General features: G+C 37.3%; 1 protein-coding gene across 2 annotated transcripts in view; it reads right to left on the reverse strand.

The window, feature by feature from the left end:
- DMTF1 (cyclin D binding myb like transcription factor 1) overlaps positions 1-17431 on the reverse strand; it is a 46042-nt gene that overhangs the window by 5142 nt on the left and 23469 nt on the right. For both annotated transcript variants that reach the window (XM_079785386.1, XM_079785385.1), the window contains 9 exons: positions 16669-16783; positions 15256-15332; positions 11561-11718; positions 10068-10100; positions 9112-9221; positions 6636-6864; positions 5316-5467; positions 3868-4077; positions 514-599 (listed from right to left, as the gene is read on the reverse strand). In XM_079785386.1, coding sequence (XP_079641512.1) covers positions 514-599; positions 3868-4077; positions 5316-5467; positions 6636-6864; positions 9112-9221; positions 10068-10100; positions 11561-11718; positions 15256-15332; positions 16669-16783 — 1170 coding nt within the window. The remainder of the gene's footprint in view (positions 1-513; positions 600-3867; positions 4078-5315; positions 5468-6635; positions 6865-9111; positions 9222-10067; positions 10101-11560; positions 11719-15255; positions 15333-16668; positions 16784-17431) is intronic.

A 17431-nucleotide genomic window follows, 5' to 3' on the forward strand; every position in this document is an offset into this window, starting at 1 on the left:
GGGTCACATGGTTTAACTGTATTTTTAATCTTTTCAGAAACTACAAGATTCTTTTCCAATGTGGCCATGCCATTTAGGACTGTGACTTAAATTCTGTATCCTCAATGGCTAGTACAATGTTTACTGAATGAATGTTGTTAAATAATTTATTCCACAAGCCTTTTCTCAAATAACTAATATGAACCTTTACGTTATAAATTTACTTATGACTCAATACAAAGTTACAGCATGCATGTGCCCTACTCATTAGCACTGTCATTTTCATATATAAAAAGAACATATTATTGGTTTATATACAAGTGGAGAAAAAGACTAAAATTAATTATAAAAGTGGAAGGCTAATTTATGTTGTCTTCTAAATATCTGGCCTCAAAACCATGGACATAGATACATTTAATGCCAGTCATGTTTTCATATTTCATTTGCTTATATGTAGCGTTTCCAAAACTGATACCAGCTGATCTTTCTTATACATAAAAATGGCTAATATCTACTTTGTGAAATATTACTCACTGGAAGGATCTCAAACGTTTGTAGTGTCCCACTGTTTAGTGTTATTGTTTCCGAGTCAACAGGAGCAGCAGGGGAGTCTGTTGAAGCTGTGGTAAGAGCAAGGACAACAATTAAATACTTTGCTTTCATAAGTAAGTACACTAGTAAAATTTAAATTTACAATCTCATACTGAATAATTTGCCTGGAAACCTGAATTCATTTAAATTTCTTTTGAGATATTAAGAAATGGATTTTTCTGGAATGTAGCATGTATATAGGTGAGGGATCGGCAAACTGGCCCACAGTCCAATCCAGCCCCCTACCAGTTTTTGTAAATCAAGTATTACAGAAACACAGCCACGTGTTTCTTTCCTATGGTTGCTTTTGCACTACAAGGGCAGAGTTGAGTAGCTGTGAGAGAGACAATATTTTCCAGCCCCTCGTATGGGTCGTAAAATATTTCTAGTGTTAGGAAGTAAGAGGAATACACTGAGGCTAACTTGTAAAGAAATAGGAAGTTGGTAAAAAAAGAAAATTTCCTAGACATTCCGGTAAGCAGTATAGATGCCTAGAATGGTAGTCCCAAAATACTAGGTTTTACTTTTAGTGGCATCACCTCCTAGCAATGTAAACCTGGGCAAATACCTTACTTTAATTCAAACTAAAGTCCAGAGACTTTATCTGTCCTGCCTACCTCATATAGTCGTGAGGATTAAAAACATGAAATAAATATAAGCATTATTTCAGAACAACCACGTTTGGGAGACTGAACAGCACTTTAGAGATCAGATAGAATAATCTCTTTAGAGGTGTGTCATCTGAGACTCAGAGTTCATCTGTCTGCTGAAGGTTACCTAGAACTAAAACTTTACTAGAAGAAAAGTCTCTTCTGGTGCTTTCAGTTGCACCTGTAGGTAAATCCATCTGCAAAATGATTTGGAATCGACTCTTCATGTGTAGTGTTTATTGTAAGTTTATTATATTCTGACTATAACACTTCTCAGTTTGAAAGAAATACACTTCATTTGGGTTATTTCTCTTACTATTTGATGGATTCTTAAGATCATACCTAGAATAACTTGGAAGTGATCCTGATAAATAACCTAAATTCGTGGTCGGCAAACTGCGGCTCGCGAGCCACATGCGGCTCTTTGGCCCCTTGAGTGTGGCTCTTCCACAAAATACCACGGCCTGGGCGAATCTATTTTGAAAAAGTGGCGTTAGAAGTTTAAAAAATTTGGCTCTCAAAAGAAATTTCAATCGTTGTACTGTTGATATTTGGCTCTGTTGACTAATGAGCTTGCCGACCACTGGCCTAAATCAAAGGTAAGCAAACTGACTATAGACAAATGTGCCTCAAGGCTAAGCTATGCTGTGAATGAATATTAAGGTAGCTACACTAATAAAAGAGAAACATGCAAAATGACTGTACCTCTGTGACGCCCACCAGCCAATCAGGAGTATGCAAATTAACCCAACAAAGATGGCTGGTTAATTTGCATTCGCAGGCACAGTGCAGCTGGGGGCAGGGTGGCCGCTTGCGTGCACGCCGGCACCAAGCAGCCTGCGTCCCAGGGACAGGTGTCCCGGGACCCAGGCCGCTCTGAGCCTGTAGGCCCGGAGCGGCCGGGGCGGGAACGTCTCCCACAGCAAGCGAGCAGACAGCAGGGCCCTGCTTGCCCCTGGCCGTGGCAGCGAGGGGCAGGCAGTCCCCCACAGGGCCCCCACAGAGAGCAGATACCAGGGCCTGCGGTGGCATCAAGCAGGCAGGTCCGTAGAGAGCAGAGAACCACAGGGAGTAGGCCTAAGCCGTCAGTAGGACATCTCCTGAGGGTTCCCAGATTGGAGAGGGTGCAGGTCAGGCTGAGGGACCCTCCCCACCCCCCGTGCATGAATTTCGTGCACTGGGCCCCTAGTCATTTGTAAAATGCTTGCTATTTTCCAAAAAATTGTTGCCAACACAATAGTCAATAAAAATTGTAGCAATCTCCATGCACCATCAATTTAGAGCCAACAGTAGCTCTAGTATTTATGGTGGACTAGTAATTTCAGTTGCTTTGCAATTCTCGAGTATAAAAACAAGCAGTGCCCAAGAAAAATTCTTCACTCTTTATTACAGTGATAGAAGAAAACTAAAGCAAATAACCAAATTTAAATTAGAACTTTAAGAATAAGACAGGAATGCTTAATTTAAATGTCTATAAGGTAACTTTGATAGTCATTGCATATACAAATACCGTACTTTCCAGCGTATAAGACTGGGCATATAAGATTTTCCTGGGTTAAAAAGTCATTTTATATGCCAGAAAATACGGTATATTGGACTATATTGATGGGATTAGCTATAATGGATTAGATATATTGGACTACCGTATTTTCCGGCGTATAAGATGACTTTTTAACCCAGGAAAATCTTATACGCCCAGTCGTCTTATACGCCGGAAAATACGGTATATAGTGTTAATTACATAGTGATTTTTAAACAGGATCGTAGGTACATTTGAAAATCTGTAGGGTGTTTTTTTTCTCTCTAAAGACTGGAAAGCACTACTTGCATTCTGTGGGTGAGGTCAAGCGACACTGACCATCCTGCAGTGTGTAGGAGAGTCCTGCCAACAAAGAACTGCCCCACTCAAAATGCCAATAACCCCCTGGTTGAGAAGGACACACAGTGACTGGTGTACTCTTGGCAATGACCTTTCCATAGTCAAGTTGCATTATGTAGGGGGGGGAAAAGTAATGTAAAAGTAAGTTAAGAATAATATGGTCCTGAGAATTTTATGTTCATTGTCATGCTAATGGGAAGAAGGTAGCTGATAAACTTGGCTTAGGTCTTAGGAAATATAGTTTCCCTCCGTACAATTGCTAGGGGTTCTCATAATCTCATTAAGCACAAAAAAATGTCAGGGGCTAAGGAAAAGACATTAAATCAACAGTTCCCACAGGAAACTGGCTCTTTAGTCCCTGAAGAAAATCTTTTACAACCTCATCAAAATCCCTTTCTTTTACATACCACCTCAAATCCATTCCTAAGTTGTGACCTCCAGAGAATTACTACAAACGATGTGCCACCTTATGGTCTCTGTTTCCTTGCTCAACTGACTATATGAGGTAGTTTTCTATTAATCAATTTCTTTATAACATCTAGAAAGATAATTTCATATTGTCTACAATGGCTGGCCAAATGGTTATCAGCACTTCCTATCATATTCATCTTTTGTGCAAATATTCAGCTAACAAAAAAAATGCCTTAGATCTCCTTTAATTCTTCAACTTGGATAAATTTCAACATTCTGGAAGATCGAAAGATATCAGAGCCATTAACCAAATTATATAGGTCACAGAGCCAGGAGTCTTGAGGTCCAAACACTTACAGACATGGGTGATCTGGACAGGAATCTGCAAGGCTGCCATGGGGCTTGGAGAGAGAGCTGTATTGTCTTCCAAGCGGGCCACTCTGATCTGAACGTGCTGTACACTAGAACTGGAATTACTGTTTGGAACTCCAGATCCCGATTTGTTCTCCAAAAGCGTTGGGTTGTTTTTTTGATTCTCATGTAACTGTTTAAGACCTTTTATTAAGACTGAAGGGAGATGGGTAGACAAAAAGAACATTGATTCTCCGACAGACCACCATCTAAGCAGCAAGGGAGGTGGGGGGTAAGGAGGGAAAGTATTTGGAATAAATAATTGTATGCTGATGTGAAATCTTACCAAAATAATAAAAATATTTTAAAACTACAGCCTGTCTGGGAATATTTAGAAACGTCCTCCATCACAACAGACTTAAAAAATTCATGACATAATATTTATTGTCCTTGCCATTTAAGATGCATTGAAAAATAGCCATTGTGAGGAACATGGAAATAGGACATTTTCTATGTCCTAGGGTTTCTTCATAAAATTCTTACTATTTAGTAAAAACATTGGTAATGCTAAATAGCTTCTTTTCATTTTTAAATGAAAATGTACTTTCCCCCCCAAGGACTCAAAGGCACTTGAATATTTTAGCCACTGCAAGAACAGCAGCTTATCATTTCCAAACTAATACACAACCACCTTGAGTTCTTGTCATGATAAACTACATCAATCCTCCCAGGTGGTGCTGCAGTCTGGTTTGGTTCATGTGACATTAGTATTCATTCACTGTTCTGGGGTCTTATCAGATTTATACATTTGTAACAGGGTATTTAATTGTTTTAAAAAAACCACATTTTCATCAAGCCAAAGTTTCTCAGCATTTAATTTTCCTCTAGGAAAATAGATGTTGGAGAACTATATTAAGGGGAATAAATTTGATTACCTAAATTAAACAGACTTTACAATTTAGTTATTAGTGCCTAAGTGCACAGCAGGTAATGAAAAGTATGCTATGCCTCACTTTTAAGCAACCCAATGTAACATTTCTAGATTTATATAACAATTGATATTAAAAATTTACAGAGCTATTGTACAAAATAAATTAGCACAGAATTTCTCTACATAACAAAAGTTAAGATATATGAAATTATTCAACTCATAAAAGTCGATTAAACTTCAGTTTTCAGAAATTCATCTTTGTACACAATGAAAATATATACAATTTAGTTCCTCTTCATAGTTTATGTGAAAACAAGAATGTGTGTAAATATGTATATTTTTATCTTAGGTGCCTTGAAAGTACAAATAACATCAACTCTTGTTTTCCAAGAAATAGGGCATCAGAGATTTAAGTGAAAATCTGTAACTCATATCTTTTTAGCTGAGACAAAGAACTTCTAACCTCTAACTCCCGAGGAGCAAATATGGTTAAGACAAGGGACTTAAGCAAAAAATACATTACCAGGGAATGAAACATCTTTATGGTTTGCAATTTGCCTTTTGATGGTCCACCATTTACTTCGAAGCCACTGTGGTGAACGGACACTGCTCCATCCCTCTGCTAACAGATCCCAGTTTATGTCATTTTCATCAGCTACATCCAGTTCTGCTATCCTATAGGTTACAAAATAAGCACCTGTTAGATGTTAGTTTATTTCTCCATAATACCCCTTTTCATGATGACACCGGTGGTAACAGGAATGGCAGGTTATGTCATTGAGATGCTATTGTTAAGTTGCACAGTATAGGATTCCAGGAGTGCAGAGCTGTTTCCAGAGGTAAGAGCTATGAAATATTACCAGCAACAGACTTGTTAATGGTACACCCAATGGGCAGAATTGTAAATGAACCAGATAAAGCACTGTGAAGGAAAGGGAGTAGCTAAAGGTCAGAATAGGGTAAAAACAGGTTTAGTTGTATAGTGTTCTGCAATGTTTTATAGCGTGTTAAAGGAAGTTATTTCCGGGATCCGAGCTTTCCCATTTGTAAAATTAAAAAGTATTTAGAAATGAGCTATTTATAAAGACTAGTTAAAAAAACACAACTATTAAAAACAAAACCCAAAACAAAAATGACAAGATAAAAACAAGACTCCAGCAACAACCCAACCCTCCCTAAAAACAACTAACCTTGGGGTTTTGATGGTTTGTTTTCTAGCTTTAACTGTCAGGCTGATTTTGATTTTCAGTAGGGAACAGTCACAACAATAGCTTCTATTAATTACTTCAGTGTCTCAAATATTTTCTTGCTGTTTTTTTTGCCCATTTGAGTCACTGACTCTCCATAGTTAAACCAACTAACTAAAAAAATAAGCTTAGGATTATTACCTTAGTTATTTTTTGGTATGTATGAAACGCAAGTGCCTGATCTGGTCCAGTTTGAAGGTGTGGGGTAACTGCAGACTTGGTCCCCTTCTTGGCATTCCTAGCACAGTAGCCAAAGAGAGAGGGCATGGAGACTGAATAGCCCTCTCACCTGCAGTATGGCCACCTAGCCCAGGAATGAGGCACACTGGTGGGACAGTGGAAAAGCTGCACTGCCGTTGCCTGTGCCACACTGCTCTGTGGATATAGAGAACTTCAGTCTCCACGCCTTCAATCTGGTACTTTGCATAAGCACTAACATCACTAAAAAGGAACAAACAAAAATAAAAAAGAGCTCAATATGGAATATGGGAAGGATGCTTTTCAGACATTAGGCATTTAGGCAAACCAAAAGAGGAAAATCAAGGCACCGACAGCAATTAAGAAGCTTTTGTCATTAAAAGATTTAGGACACAAACCTGAGGATGAGATTGATTTCATCTTCCTTGGTCCACTCAGTACCTCCACTCTGCTTCCAGTTCAGGTAGTTGAGCCATTTAGAACGACACTGCTTTTCTGAGCGGGTACCCACTCGTTCTGCCACAGCTGCCCAAGACACACCCTGGGTGACGATGTCACCTGGCTCAGTGCTGGTCAATTCATGAACCACCTCTGCAAGTCTCTTTTCTTCTTCTTCGGTCCACTTCCCTGAAAAAAAGGAAATCATCCAGAATGCTACTGCTACCTTCTCTCTCTTTTTTTTGCAGATCCGACTCAGCCCTGTATTTGTAAGGACTGATGGGAGTAGGCAGTAATACTACAAGTATTTCTGAATAACCCTCAGGTGTGAAACTGCATATAATACCTACTCAGTTGCATTTTACTAACCCAGTCAGGTTCTTAGTACTAAAGAAAATACTACAGAATACAAACACAAAGCACACAGTGACTATTTAAGAAAAACTATTCAAAGCCTAACTAGAAAGAATTATGTACTCTCCAGTTATACTTGGTCATAAATGGGAGGAGCTTCACTGATGGCTTGATGGACACAGAAACTCATACTCTATCTTAGGCTCACCTAAGCTTCCCTGCTCTGCAGAAGTACGTAGGCTCAATAGGAATGAATGGTGAGGGCAAGTGAAATAACATGTATGGCCTCCCACCCATTTTAGTAAAAATAAAAATAGGTTTACACAGTCTCCTTTCCCCACTATGCCCACTACTGTGATGAAATACAAGTCTGAGACTGGTATTCATGCATATTTTTATTACAGGTTTTTCTGAACTCATAAACCCACTGTTAACATGTAATGTGGTCTTTTCTTAAGGAGCTTGAGTAGAAAAACAGAGAGGAAAAGACTTGTTTCCATTTTGTTACTAGTAGGTAAAGACTTCTGGAAAAATTTAAAAAGTCTACATGCTTGCTTCCAGGATTTGCTTAATCAACAAATATTTATTGCCCATTATGTGTTTGGCACAGTATGGATACCATGGATTCAAGACAATGTCCTGCTCTCCTATGGTAGGAAAGAAAGGGAAAACGCAGACTGCTGTCTCATGGTGTGGTACAACGGAGAGAACTCCTGATCAGAAACAATATGTAGCAACATGGAAAGATGATGTGCAGCTCAAACCCTCCGGCTGGCAATCCAGGAATGGCACTGTTTTTGTCCAAATCATGCTAACGAAGGGGGTTCTGTACTCACAGCATCTTACATGAACCTCTGGGGTCCATCCTAAATCTAAATCTCCCATTCTTGCTTCATTCATTAAGTTGTCATTCACCAGAGAATGAGTTGGTGGGGTTTACTGGTATGTCTTCATCACCTTGCAGGTAATAGTGCTGGTGGAGTGATTTAGCAGGAAACATTACTGATTTCACTTTAGCAGGGTGGGGGGTGAAGAAAGAAAATATATATACTGGAAGCTCAAGCTTGAGAACTATTTTTCTTATGAAAAGACTAATTAGTCTGGTAATACTTTCAACAACAAAGATTTAAAAAAGACTAATTAGCCCGGCCAGAGTAACTCAGTTGGTTGAGCATTGTTCTATGCACTAAAAGGTTACCGGTTCGATCCCTGGTCCGGGCACATATGGAAGGCAACCAATCTGTTTCTCTCTCACATTGATGTCTGTCTCTTTATCTCTCTCTAAGCATGTCCTCAGATGAGGATTGAAAAAAAGAAAAGAACTGGTCAGAGACTATGGATCCTTCAGAGAACACCAGGGCTAAAATGAAACTATAACACTGCCTCTTCACTTTACTGGAAACTGAGGCTCAAATAGGCTAAACGAGAGTTTAGTGACCGAGCCTAAATAGTGTTGTTGGGCACAAAATTTAGGTTTAACAATACCATCTGCACATGTATATACTGTAAGGATTAAATAGGTATTTGTGATCTGGCCTAGGGACTGAAACACCAAGTTTTTTCTATGGAAAAATTTAGTTTGAGTTTAAAACAAGCAAATACATACAAACGATTGGAACAGAGCTTCTTCCTAAGGTGGGACCTGGTTAGAACTAAGTTTTTCATAAACATATGTTGATAAGCTGTTATTAACAAAGTTCAACAGTTAGATGAGCTTAAATTAAAATTACTTCCTGTATATATGCCTTAAAAATCCCTGTGTGTACTAGTAATCCTTAAAAATACTTTCCCAACTGCAGCAGTTTTGGATTGCTACAAAATGGAAACACACTTGACTTAAAACCTATGCAACTGAAATGTTGTGTCTCTGTGAGCAATGCCACTTTTACACAAAAGCACAACAATAAAGAACTAGTTGGCTCTATTAAGCCTGAAGAAAAAGGAAGACTAGAAAATAAAATTTGAACAAAAATCTCTTTCCAGAACAGAAGGGAAAGTGGTATCAGAAGGGCCAGAAAGCTCAAATGTGACCAAAAAGTAAAACAAAACAAAGAAAAAACCCATCAGTGGTACTCACAGTACCTGTGTTGCAAGTATCCTTCATCAGTCGGCACCGATCTTTGACGGAAGATGCACTTCTTCCTAGCGCCGCCCCTATTGTTGCCCAGTCATTGCCATGCTTTATCCGGAGCCTAAAACAAGAGTCTGCCAATCAGCATTTGGTTCAACTGTTTTCTCCCTTTTAATTTCATCATTTATTCTTCATTCTTCTTCTTCCCATTTGACTGGTTTGGAAGTTGTGGGCAGCAATACTTTGAGAGCCAAAGTTTGAAAGTGTGGCCTTTTTTGGGGTCCACAGTTGTCTGTGGGTGAAAAAAAAAACAGGCAGCAATTGCCTTTTTCCTGGGTCAGAGAAGAAATAAGTAACTTGGATATGTGTTCAAAAAAGACCAAATTTCCCCTCAGGTTATTGACATAATCTCCCAGATTTTTCCCTTTTGAATACTCCTAACAAGCTCTTCTCAGATATCTGAAAAAGTTTCATAAGTATTATAAACAGGATCATCCTTCAATTTTTTTCATGATATATATAATACATTAATCCATACTTTATGGCTCTAACTCAATGAAGCAAAATTGTATTTCCTGTGAAATAGCCCAGAAATTAAGTGTAACACTGCCAAGTCATATTCTAAACTAAGCATGTAGCACAACCTTGGTTTTGATCCTGGTATATAAGTTCCCCAGATTTAGACTTCAGGTCACCAAGCATGGCCATCTGATCTCTTCTGTAACCCCTAACAATGGTCTAAGGATACATTTCATTTGTCAGGAGGACACTAAATTTACAGGCATGGCTACTCTGTGCAGGTATAGATCTGATAAGTTTTTATGGTCAATCATGCTTAACAGCAAGATTAAATTAGACCAGTCTACAAAAATCTCTTGACATTTCAAAGTATAACTTTTAAAACACAAGACAAAATAATAATAAAACCCAACTATCAGAATTAATGAATAAAAAATTTTAAACTTACTCCTTGAGCTTTTCAATTTCTTCAGGTGTATATCTAGAAATTTAAAGAAATTTAAAAAAAAGATCAATTAAAACAAAGAATGCTAGAAACCTTAATAAAAATCAGAATTTCACTTAAGGAGTCCAATGTTAAAATAGATAATATTTTCAAGGTAGATTAATAAAAATACTTCTACGTTCTTTTAAAAAAATAACAAGATACTTTTAGCTATAATAAAAGTGAGCACTTTACAATTTTCTCTAGAAAATACAACATTTAAAATATATTTGCTTCTATGCTGCCAAACTTCCTTTAAAAATTTGGTTAATGCCTGGCTGGTGTGGCTCAGTGGTTGAGCGTCAGCCTATGTCAAGGCACATGCCCAGGCTGCAGGCTCAATCCCCAGTAGGGGGTGTGCAGGAGACAGCCCATCAATGATTCTCACTATTGATGTTTCTATCTCCCTCTCCCTTCCTCTCTGAAATCAATAAAAATATGTTTAAAAAAAGTTCGGTTCAGGCACTCTAATATCATAGCTATTCTGAAATACTTACTGATGACATTGTAAACCAGAGCTAGGAAGGAAATCTATGGTAAATTCTCACAAGGCACTAAAAAGTTTAAAATTATCTTCATTTCCTCTACCCATACATGTGCACTGACATACTCTAGCTCCAATGAAAGGCTCTTTTTTTTTTTTAGTGGGCAAGTATGCAATACAGTCAATGCAATATTCTTCTAAAAAACAGTATTCAGCCATGGCCGGGTGGTTCAGTAGGTTGGAATGCCGTCCCATACATAAAAAAGGTTGCAGGTTTGATTCCTGGTCAGAGCACATGCTTAGGTTGGGGTTTCAATCCTAGGTCAGGGAGTATATGGTAGGCAACCGATGGTTGTTTCTCTCTCTCTCCTCTCTCTCTCTCACATCAATAAATGTATTCTCAGATGAGGATTAAAAAAAACAAAAAAGTATCTGATAAGCCATACTATCACCACCTAAAATTCCCAAAGAGAAACAAAAAACATGTCAAAACACCATATAAATCATTGAATTGAAAATATGATGCCTTCCCATGTTACCTACAACAGAAACCCATGCATAGTATCCAAAAATTTACTTAAAAAAAAGTCACTGAACTAGGAAATGCTATACTATAAAAATGAATAGGAAAAAAATGTTACCAATGAATTTATAGAGTTCTCTTCATACTTCCTAAATCTTTAACCACTATTATAGTTTTTATGTTACTACAAAGCAGACTTTGCGATAGTAAGTCAGCTAAGTTTTAAATCAAACTTATGTAAGGTAATATAGGTTCTAATTTCCAAATGAGTCCTTAGTTATCATGAGGTTTCACCATATTCAGAACATGGACCTGTTGAAACATAACCTAATAATTCATAGTATAGCTGCCTCCAATTAAGGCTATGATAATAATTCAATTTTTTTTAAAAGCAGTTCTTTAATATTTCTCCTAATAACATGAAATAATGCAACATTACAAGTTTCATACTTTCCCACATGGTTTCTGTCATCATACATGCGAAGCACTCTTCTATAAACTGCAAACAAAGGCCGGTTCAGACCCCATGCTATCGTCCTGTAGAAATCTTTTCTTTCGTCTTTTGACATCTCAAAGATGATTTCTGTAGCATCTTTTATTCCGCGTGCCTAAATGGGTTACATTTCTTTGATTTAGGGATTTCTGATAAAATGCATGTGAATATACTATACTTTTAAATCATTTTTAGAAAAAGATTATCAATGGCATCTTGAAAACTAATGTTGCTAATTCATTTAATAAGTATAAATTTAAAATGTTGTACCGGGCTTCTAGTAAAATATAAAAAGATAAACTTACGGCAAAAGTAGTAAAAAAAGACAAAACAACAATATTAGAAATGAAAAATGGGGCCTTCAGAGATTAGACAATTGAACATTATGAAAATTTTATGGCACTACATATAGAAACTTACATAAAATAAATAAATTTCTAAAAATCTTACCAAAACTGATTCAGGAAGAGAAAAAATATCTAATAAGCATGCACCATCAAGAAAATTTAATCAGTTATCAATAATGAAAACCAGAATGAAATAATGAAAATCCCAGGCCTAGATGAATTTATAGGTAAGTCCTGTCAAGCAAAAAACAAAACAAAAAAAATAATTCTGATTTTAAACTATTCTAGAGTAAATAAAAAAGGAGGAAACACTTCTTAATTCATTCTAATAGGCTAGCATAGCCTTAATATAAAAAACAGACAAGGACGGTTTCAGAAATTAATTTTCAGGCCAAGCTCATCCATTAACACAGATCCCCCAAATCCTTAAAATAGTTTAGCATGCTCATAAAAAGGTTAATAATTAATGTAAAAAGTGAGCTCATTCCAGGAACACAAGTAATCACATGAGTAGATTTATGGAAAAGAATATAAAATCTCAGTAAGTGTGGGTAGAGCATACATAGAATAAAATATTCATATATGATAACATTCCTAGCAAGTTAGAAAGCATGAAGCTTGGAAAAGAAATCATTTGCAGATTATATATATATATATATATATATATATATATCCCAAAAATCTATGAAAAATTTTGATTTAAAACAGTAGGAAGTTAGGAAGGCTAGTGGTTATAAAATCAATATATAGTCATTTGCATTTCTATACAATGCTCATAAAAAAGTCTTTAAAAGTTCTCATTTACAAAAGCATCACAATTAGAATTAGAACTAAATCTTAGGCAAGTTATACAAGTCCTTTAGGAAGGAAAATATAAAAGTATTGAAAGATTAAAGAGGAACTAAAATGGAGAGAGCTATACAATGTTCTTCAATAGGAAGATGGAGTATTGTAAAGATGTTAATTCCCCTGAAATTGATGCACAGATTCAATGCAGCCTCAATAAAAATTCCAAAAACTTTCCATTCTCTGCAAGTTGATTCTAAATTTATAATGGAAGAGCAAAGTGCCAAGAACACTCATGAAGAGACTTGACCCATCAGATATTGGGACTTTCGAAGACAGTGCTGTATTGGTGCAGGTATCAATAAACAGAACCTGGGAACAATTAGAAAACAAATCTATAGAAGCTTGATCTAGGACAGAATGGACATTAATTTTGACATTGAAATGACACCTAAAGAAAAGACAGGCCACTAAATTGGACAAGATCATCTGTAACACAACCAAAAAATCATTAGGATCTGGCATACATTAAGTACATCTAGAAAAAGAAAAACTCCACAGAAAAATTGCTGAAAGACAAACAGGAATTTCAAAGAGGAACCACAAATGTCCAAATAAGCATATAAAAATATGTAACCAGAAAAACACAAATTAAATCATAATAAAATAGCATCCACACCTACCACATTTGTACAAATTAACAGCAAAAAGAACCTGTTGAGGGACTGGATAAAAAAGATGAAGGGATTTGCCCTGGCTGGTGTAGTTCAGTGGTTAGAGCATCAGCCCACACACCAAAGGGTCTTGGGTTTGGTTCCTAGTCAAGGGCACATACCTGAGTTGCAGGTTTGATCCCCGGCCCCAGTTGGGGCACATGTGATCAGATCCCCAGTCCGGGCACATGTGGGTGGCAACCAATTGATGTTTCTCTCCCCCCACCCCACTCTCTAAAAATCTATATAAAAAAAATGTCTTTGGGTGAGGATTAACAACAACAAAAAAAACCAAAACAGTACAAAACAAAAAAAAGATAAAGGGATTAGTAGTACAAATTGGTAGTTACAAAATAGTCACAGGAGTGTGAAATACAGCATAAAAAATATAGTCAATAATAATAAAGAGCTAATATGCTAATGGTCGGGACGCCTTAACGTGTAACCACCGATTGCAGGAGGCGTTGCTCTGGAGACCGGGTGGAAGCGGGGAGGCACCCGGAGGAGGTGGGACCAGCCCGAGGCAACTTGAGGGACTGAGGACGGGGCTTGAGAAGGCCAGAGGGGTCGGGGGCTGGGCCAGGCTCGCTGGAGCTCTGTGTGGAGAGGTTCGGGTGTCAAGGCAGGGCGGTGGATGGGTGGGCGGGGCCATGTGATTTCACGCACTGGCCTCCTAGTATTACAATAACGATGTATGGTACCAGGTGGGTACTGGAGGTATGGGGTGGGGGCAGGTGAGGAGCACTTTGTAAAGTGTATGACTGTGATGTACATCTGAGGGGTCCGGATTGGAGAGGGTGCAGGCCAGGCTGAGCAAATTTTGTGCACCGGGCCTCTAGTAATTAATATAATGGACCTAGGTAGTGCTGGGGATGAAGCAACAGCTTGAGCTGGTGCAGCTAACCACCAGAGTGGTTAGATGAAGGGATTTGCCCTGGCTGGTATAGTTCAGTGGTTAGATGAAGGGATTTGCCCTGGCTGGTGTAGTTCAGTGGTTAGATGAAGGGATTTGCCCTGGCTGGTGTAGTTTAGTCACCAGAGTGACTAAAGCAGGATTTTCATAAAGGGTAACCTCGGGGTCTCACATAATTGGTTATGAATCTGCTCAGATCATGCAAAAATGTGTGGTTTCTTTCACTCATAGGTGCCACCCAGGGGCAGCACTGAGGCTGCTGATCTGCCTCCGATTGCAACTAAATCCCGCACCATGCCTGCCTCTCTGCCCTGAGCACCTCACTGCCCGAAGCCCTGTGGGGCTGTGGAGTGGAGAGGCTTTTGGTGCTGCCTGTCGGTAAAGGTGGGTGGACAGACACTGTCTTTGGTTGGTTGATTGTTGCAATCAATAAATAAGAATAGAAGGAGGGAATTTCAGGTTCTCCTACATCATTCAGTTCCTATTACCAAAATTGTTTTCCATCTTTTTCAGGCAAGCAAAGAGGACCAGCAACTGGTGGAATGTAAAAGTCAATAAAAAAAGAGTTTCAAAATGACAAAGATGCTCACAACTGGGCCCAGTTCAGGGTATAAACTACTTTAAAAGACAAAGCTTTAAGATTCTGAGAGACTTTTAAGATTTTGTTTAAACTTCAGAGTGTTAACTAAAGCAAAAAAGGTATTTCAAACTGAGAATTCAAAATTGGTTTAAAAATATACTAAAATCATACACCTTTGAATGAAGTTACATTAGCCAGTCATCCATTACACAAATTATTAAAAAGCTTCTAAGTACATATTTTATGCTGCTTTGATGTTTTTGCAATTGGCAGTGAACAAATTAGTGAAACAAAAAAATATGCCATAAGATACCTTCAGGTAGCGTTCAATATTGTTCATCAAAATATCAATTTCTTCCTTAGACCACATCCCCTGCTTCCATTTATGTCCTTTAAAAGAAAACAAGTAATATTATAGAAAATGTTATTCCTTGAGAGGAATACATTACTAAAGATTTGCTTTCTGATTAAATATATTATCTATGAAAATAGAATGTAGCTAATCTAATTTCTCATTCATCTGAAACTTGAAAGATCCCTAGGTAAAGTTGCTTTTGAAACCTCTGGTTTTTAAGAAAGAATATATTTGACCCTACTAAATAAAGACAATGGTAAGTAAAAGATTTAAAATATGTTACTTCCACTTAGTAACTTCTCTTACCCTTTCAGTAGTCTAGAACAGTGGTCGCCAACCGGTGGTCTGAGAACCACTGGTGGTCCGTGAGGTCCGAAAGGTTGGCGACTGCTGGTCTAGAACACTTAAAAAGACTTATAAGTATTAGACAAGCCCAACGGTGCTAAAAACTTGCTGAAAAATTTCTTTAATGAAAAATAAACTTTATGGGCAAAATAACATATACAAAGATTCTAGGGCAAGGTAAACATAATACACTGGATACCAAGTGAACAGTATATTCTAAATGTGTATTTACAGTGGTTAAAAACAATTTACTTACTTTTGTTTCCTTTTCTTAGAGTGGCACATTCACAACCCCTATTCTCTTGTAGCAGCTTTCTAGCAATCTTAATGAGCATAGCAGCACTACAAACAGTAAGCCTCTAAGCTACTTATCAGACCAAAGTAAGTAGATCTCTGAAAACGATTGATTTCCTAGTCTCATAAGCAGTAACTGCACTGTACTGTCTTTTAAATGTCACCGCTATCCATTTGCACAAAAATTAACAGGACAATATCTACTTCATTTCAGAAAAAATGATTATTGAAAAATGAGGGTTTCATTAGCTCATTCAGAGTCATTTAGAGCCAAATTTAATCCAATGAGGAAAGTTCAAGTTTAATTCAATTAGAAATAAGCCAGTCAGAAAAGATTAAGAACCAAAAGATTTCACTTATATGGAGGATATAAAACTGAACCTCATAGACATAGACAACAGTATGATGGTTACCAGAGGGAAAGGGTTGGGGTGGAGTAAAGGGAGAAAGGGGCCAAATATATGGTGATGAAGAACAATCTGACTGTGGGTGGTGGGCACACAATGCAATATACAGATCACATATCATAGAAATGTACACTTGAAAACTATATGATCTTATTAACCAATGTCACCCCATAAATTTAATAAAAATAAATAAATAAAAAGAAAAGCTCAATTACTGTAACTACTTAATCACAATTTAAGGTCCAACTCAGAATCCTAATGATTATAAGTTCTTTTTATCTCCATTTTTTTTCCAGCGGACACTAAAATTCATAGTATATCTTACCTTTGTTAGTCAGAGAATCCTTATCTTCTTTAGTTGTAAACCATGCTTGGCTAACTGCTGAAACTTCCTCATTACCCAAGGGAGATATTTCATCTAGTTGCTCATTCTGTAGAATCTTGAAAAGGTTAAAATATACATTTGTATATTTATATATTTAAATTAGTTCATACATACAACAAAATGGAAATGCTGGGGTTGAGTTAGATTTTTAATGTCCTCACAGGTAGTTTGCTATCTAAATATTTAGTCATCTGTAATGTAATCTGTTAAATTTAAAGGATTAACCGGCAAAATCAAAAGACATTTTACAAAATTATGGTCTGCTTACTGTTCACAGACAACTTTATGGTAGCCAACTTCTAGAGTGTCATAACTCCTACCTTCATTAATGTACCCCTTCTCCTCAAAGAACTGTATGATACTACTTTTTACTATTATTGCAGCTAAAACAGTCTTCATTGAAAAACGTGTAGTTAAAAAATAATTCACACACCATAAAATTCACCCTTTAAAGAATACAATTCAGTGGCATTTAGTATATTTATGCAATTATCACTGGGCATATTTTTAATTACATACATACCTAATCTAGCAATTTCTGCAGGAACAAAGCCATTTTTAAGAGTTGACCTTGAGCTAAAGAGAGCTATAGTGTGAGTGAGGAAAATCTGACAACAGTTCTGCCATATGAGGTTTGACATTATCACAGGCAGACTAGGATAAGGGGAGAATTACCTGTCTAGTCATCACTCAACCTTGTGCT

Source organism: Cnephaeus nilssonii (assembly GCF_951640355.1).
Source record: "Cnephaeus nilssonii genome assembly, chromosome: 12".
Lineage (NCBI taxonomy): Eukaryota > Metazoa > Chordata > Mammalia > Chiroptera > Vespertilionidae > Cnephaeus > Cnephaeus nilssonii.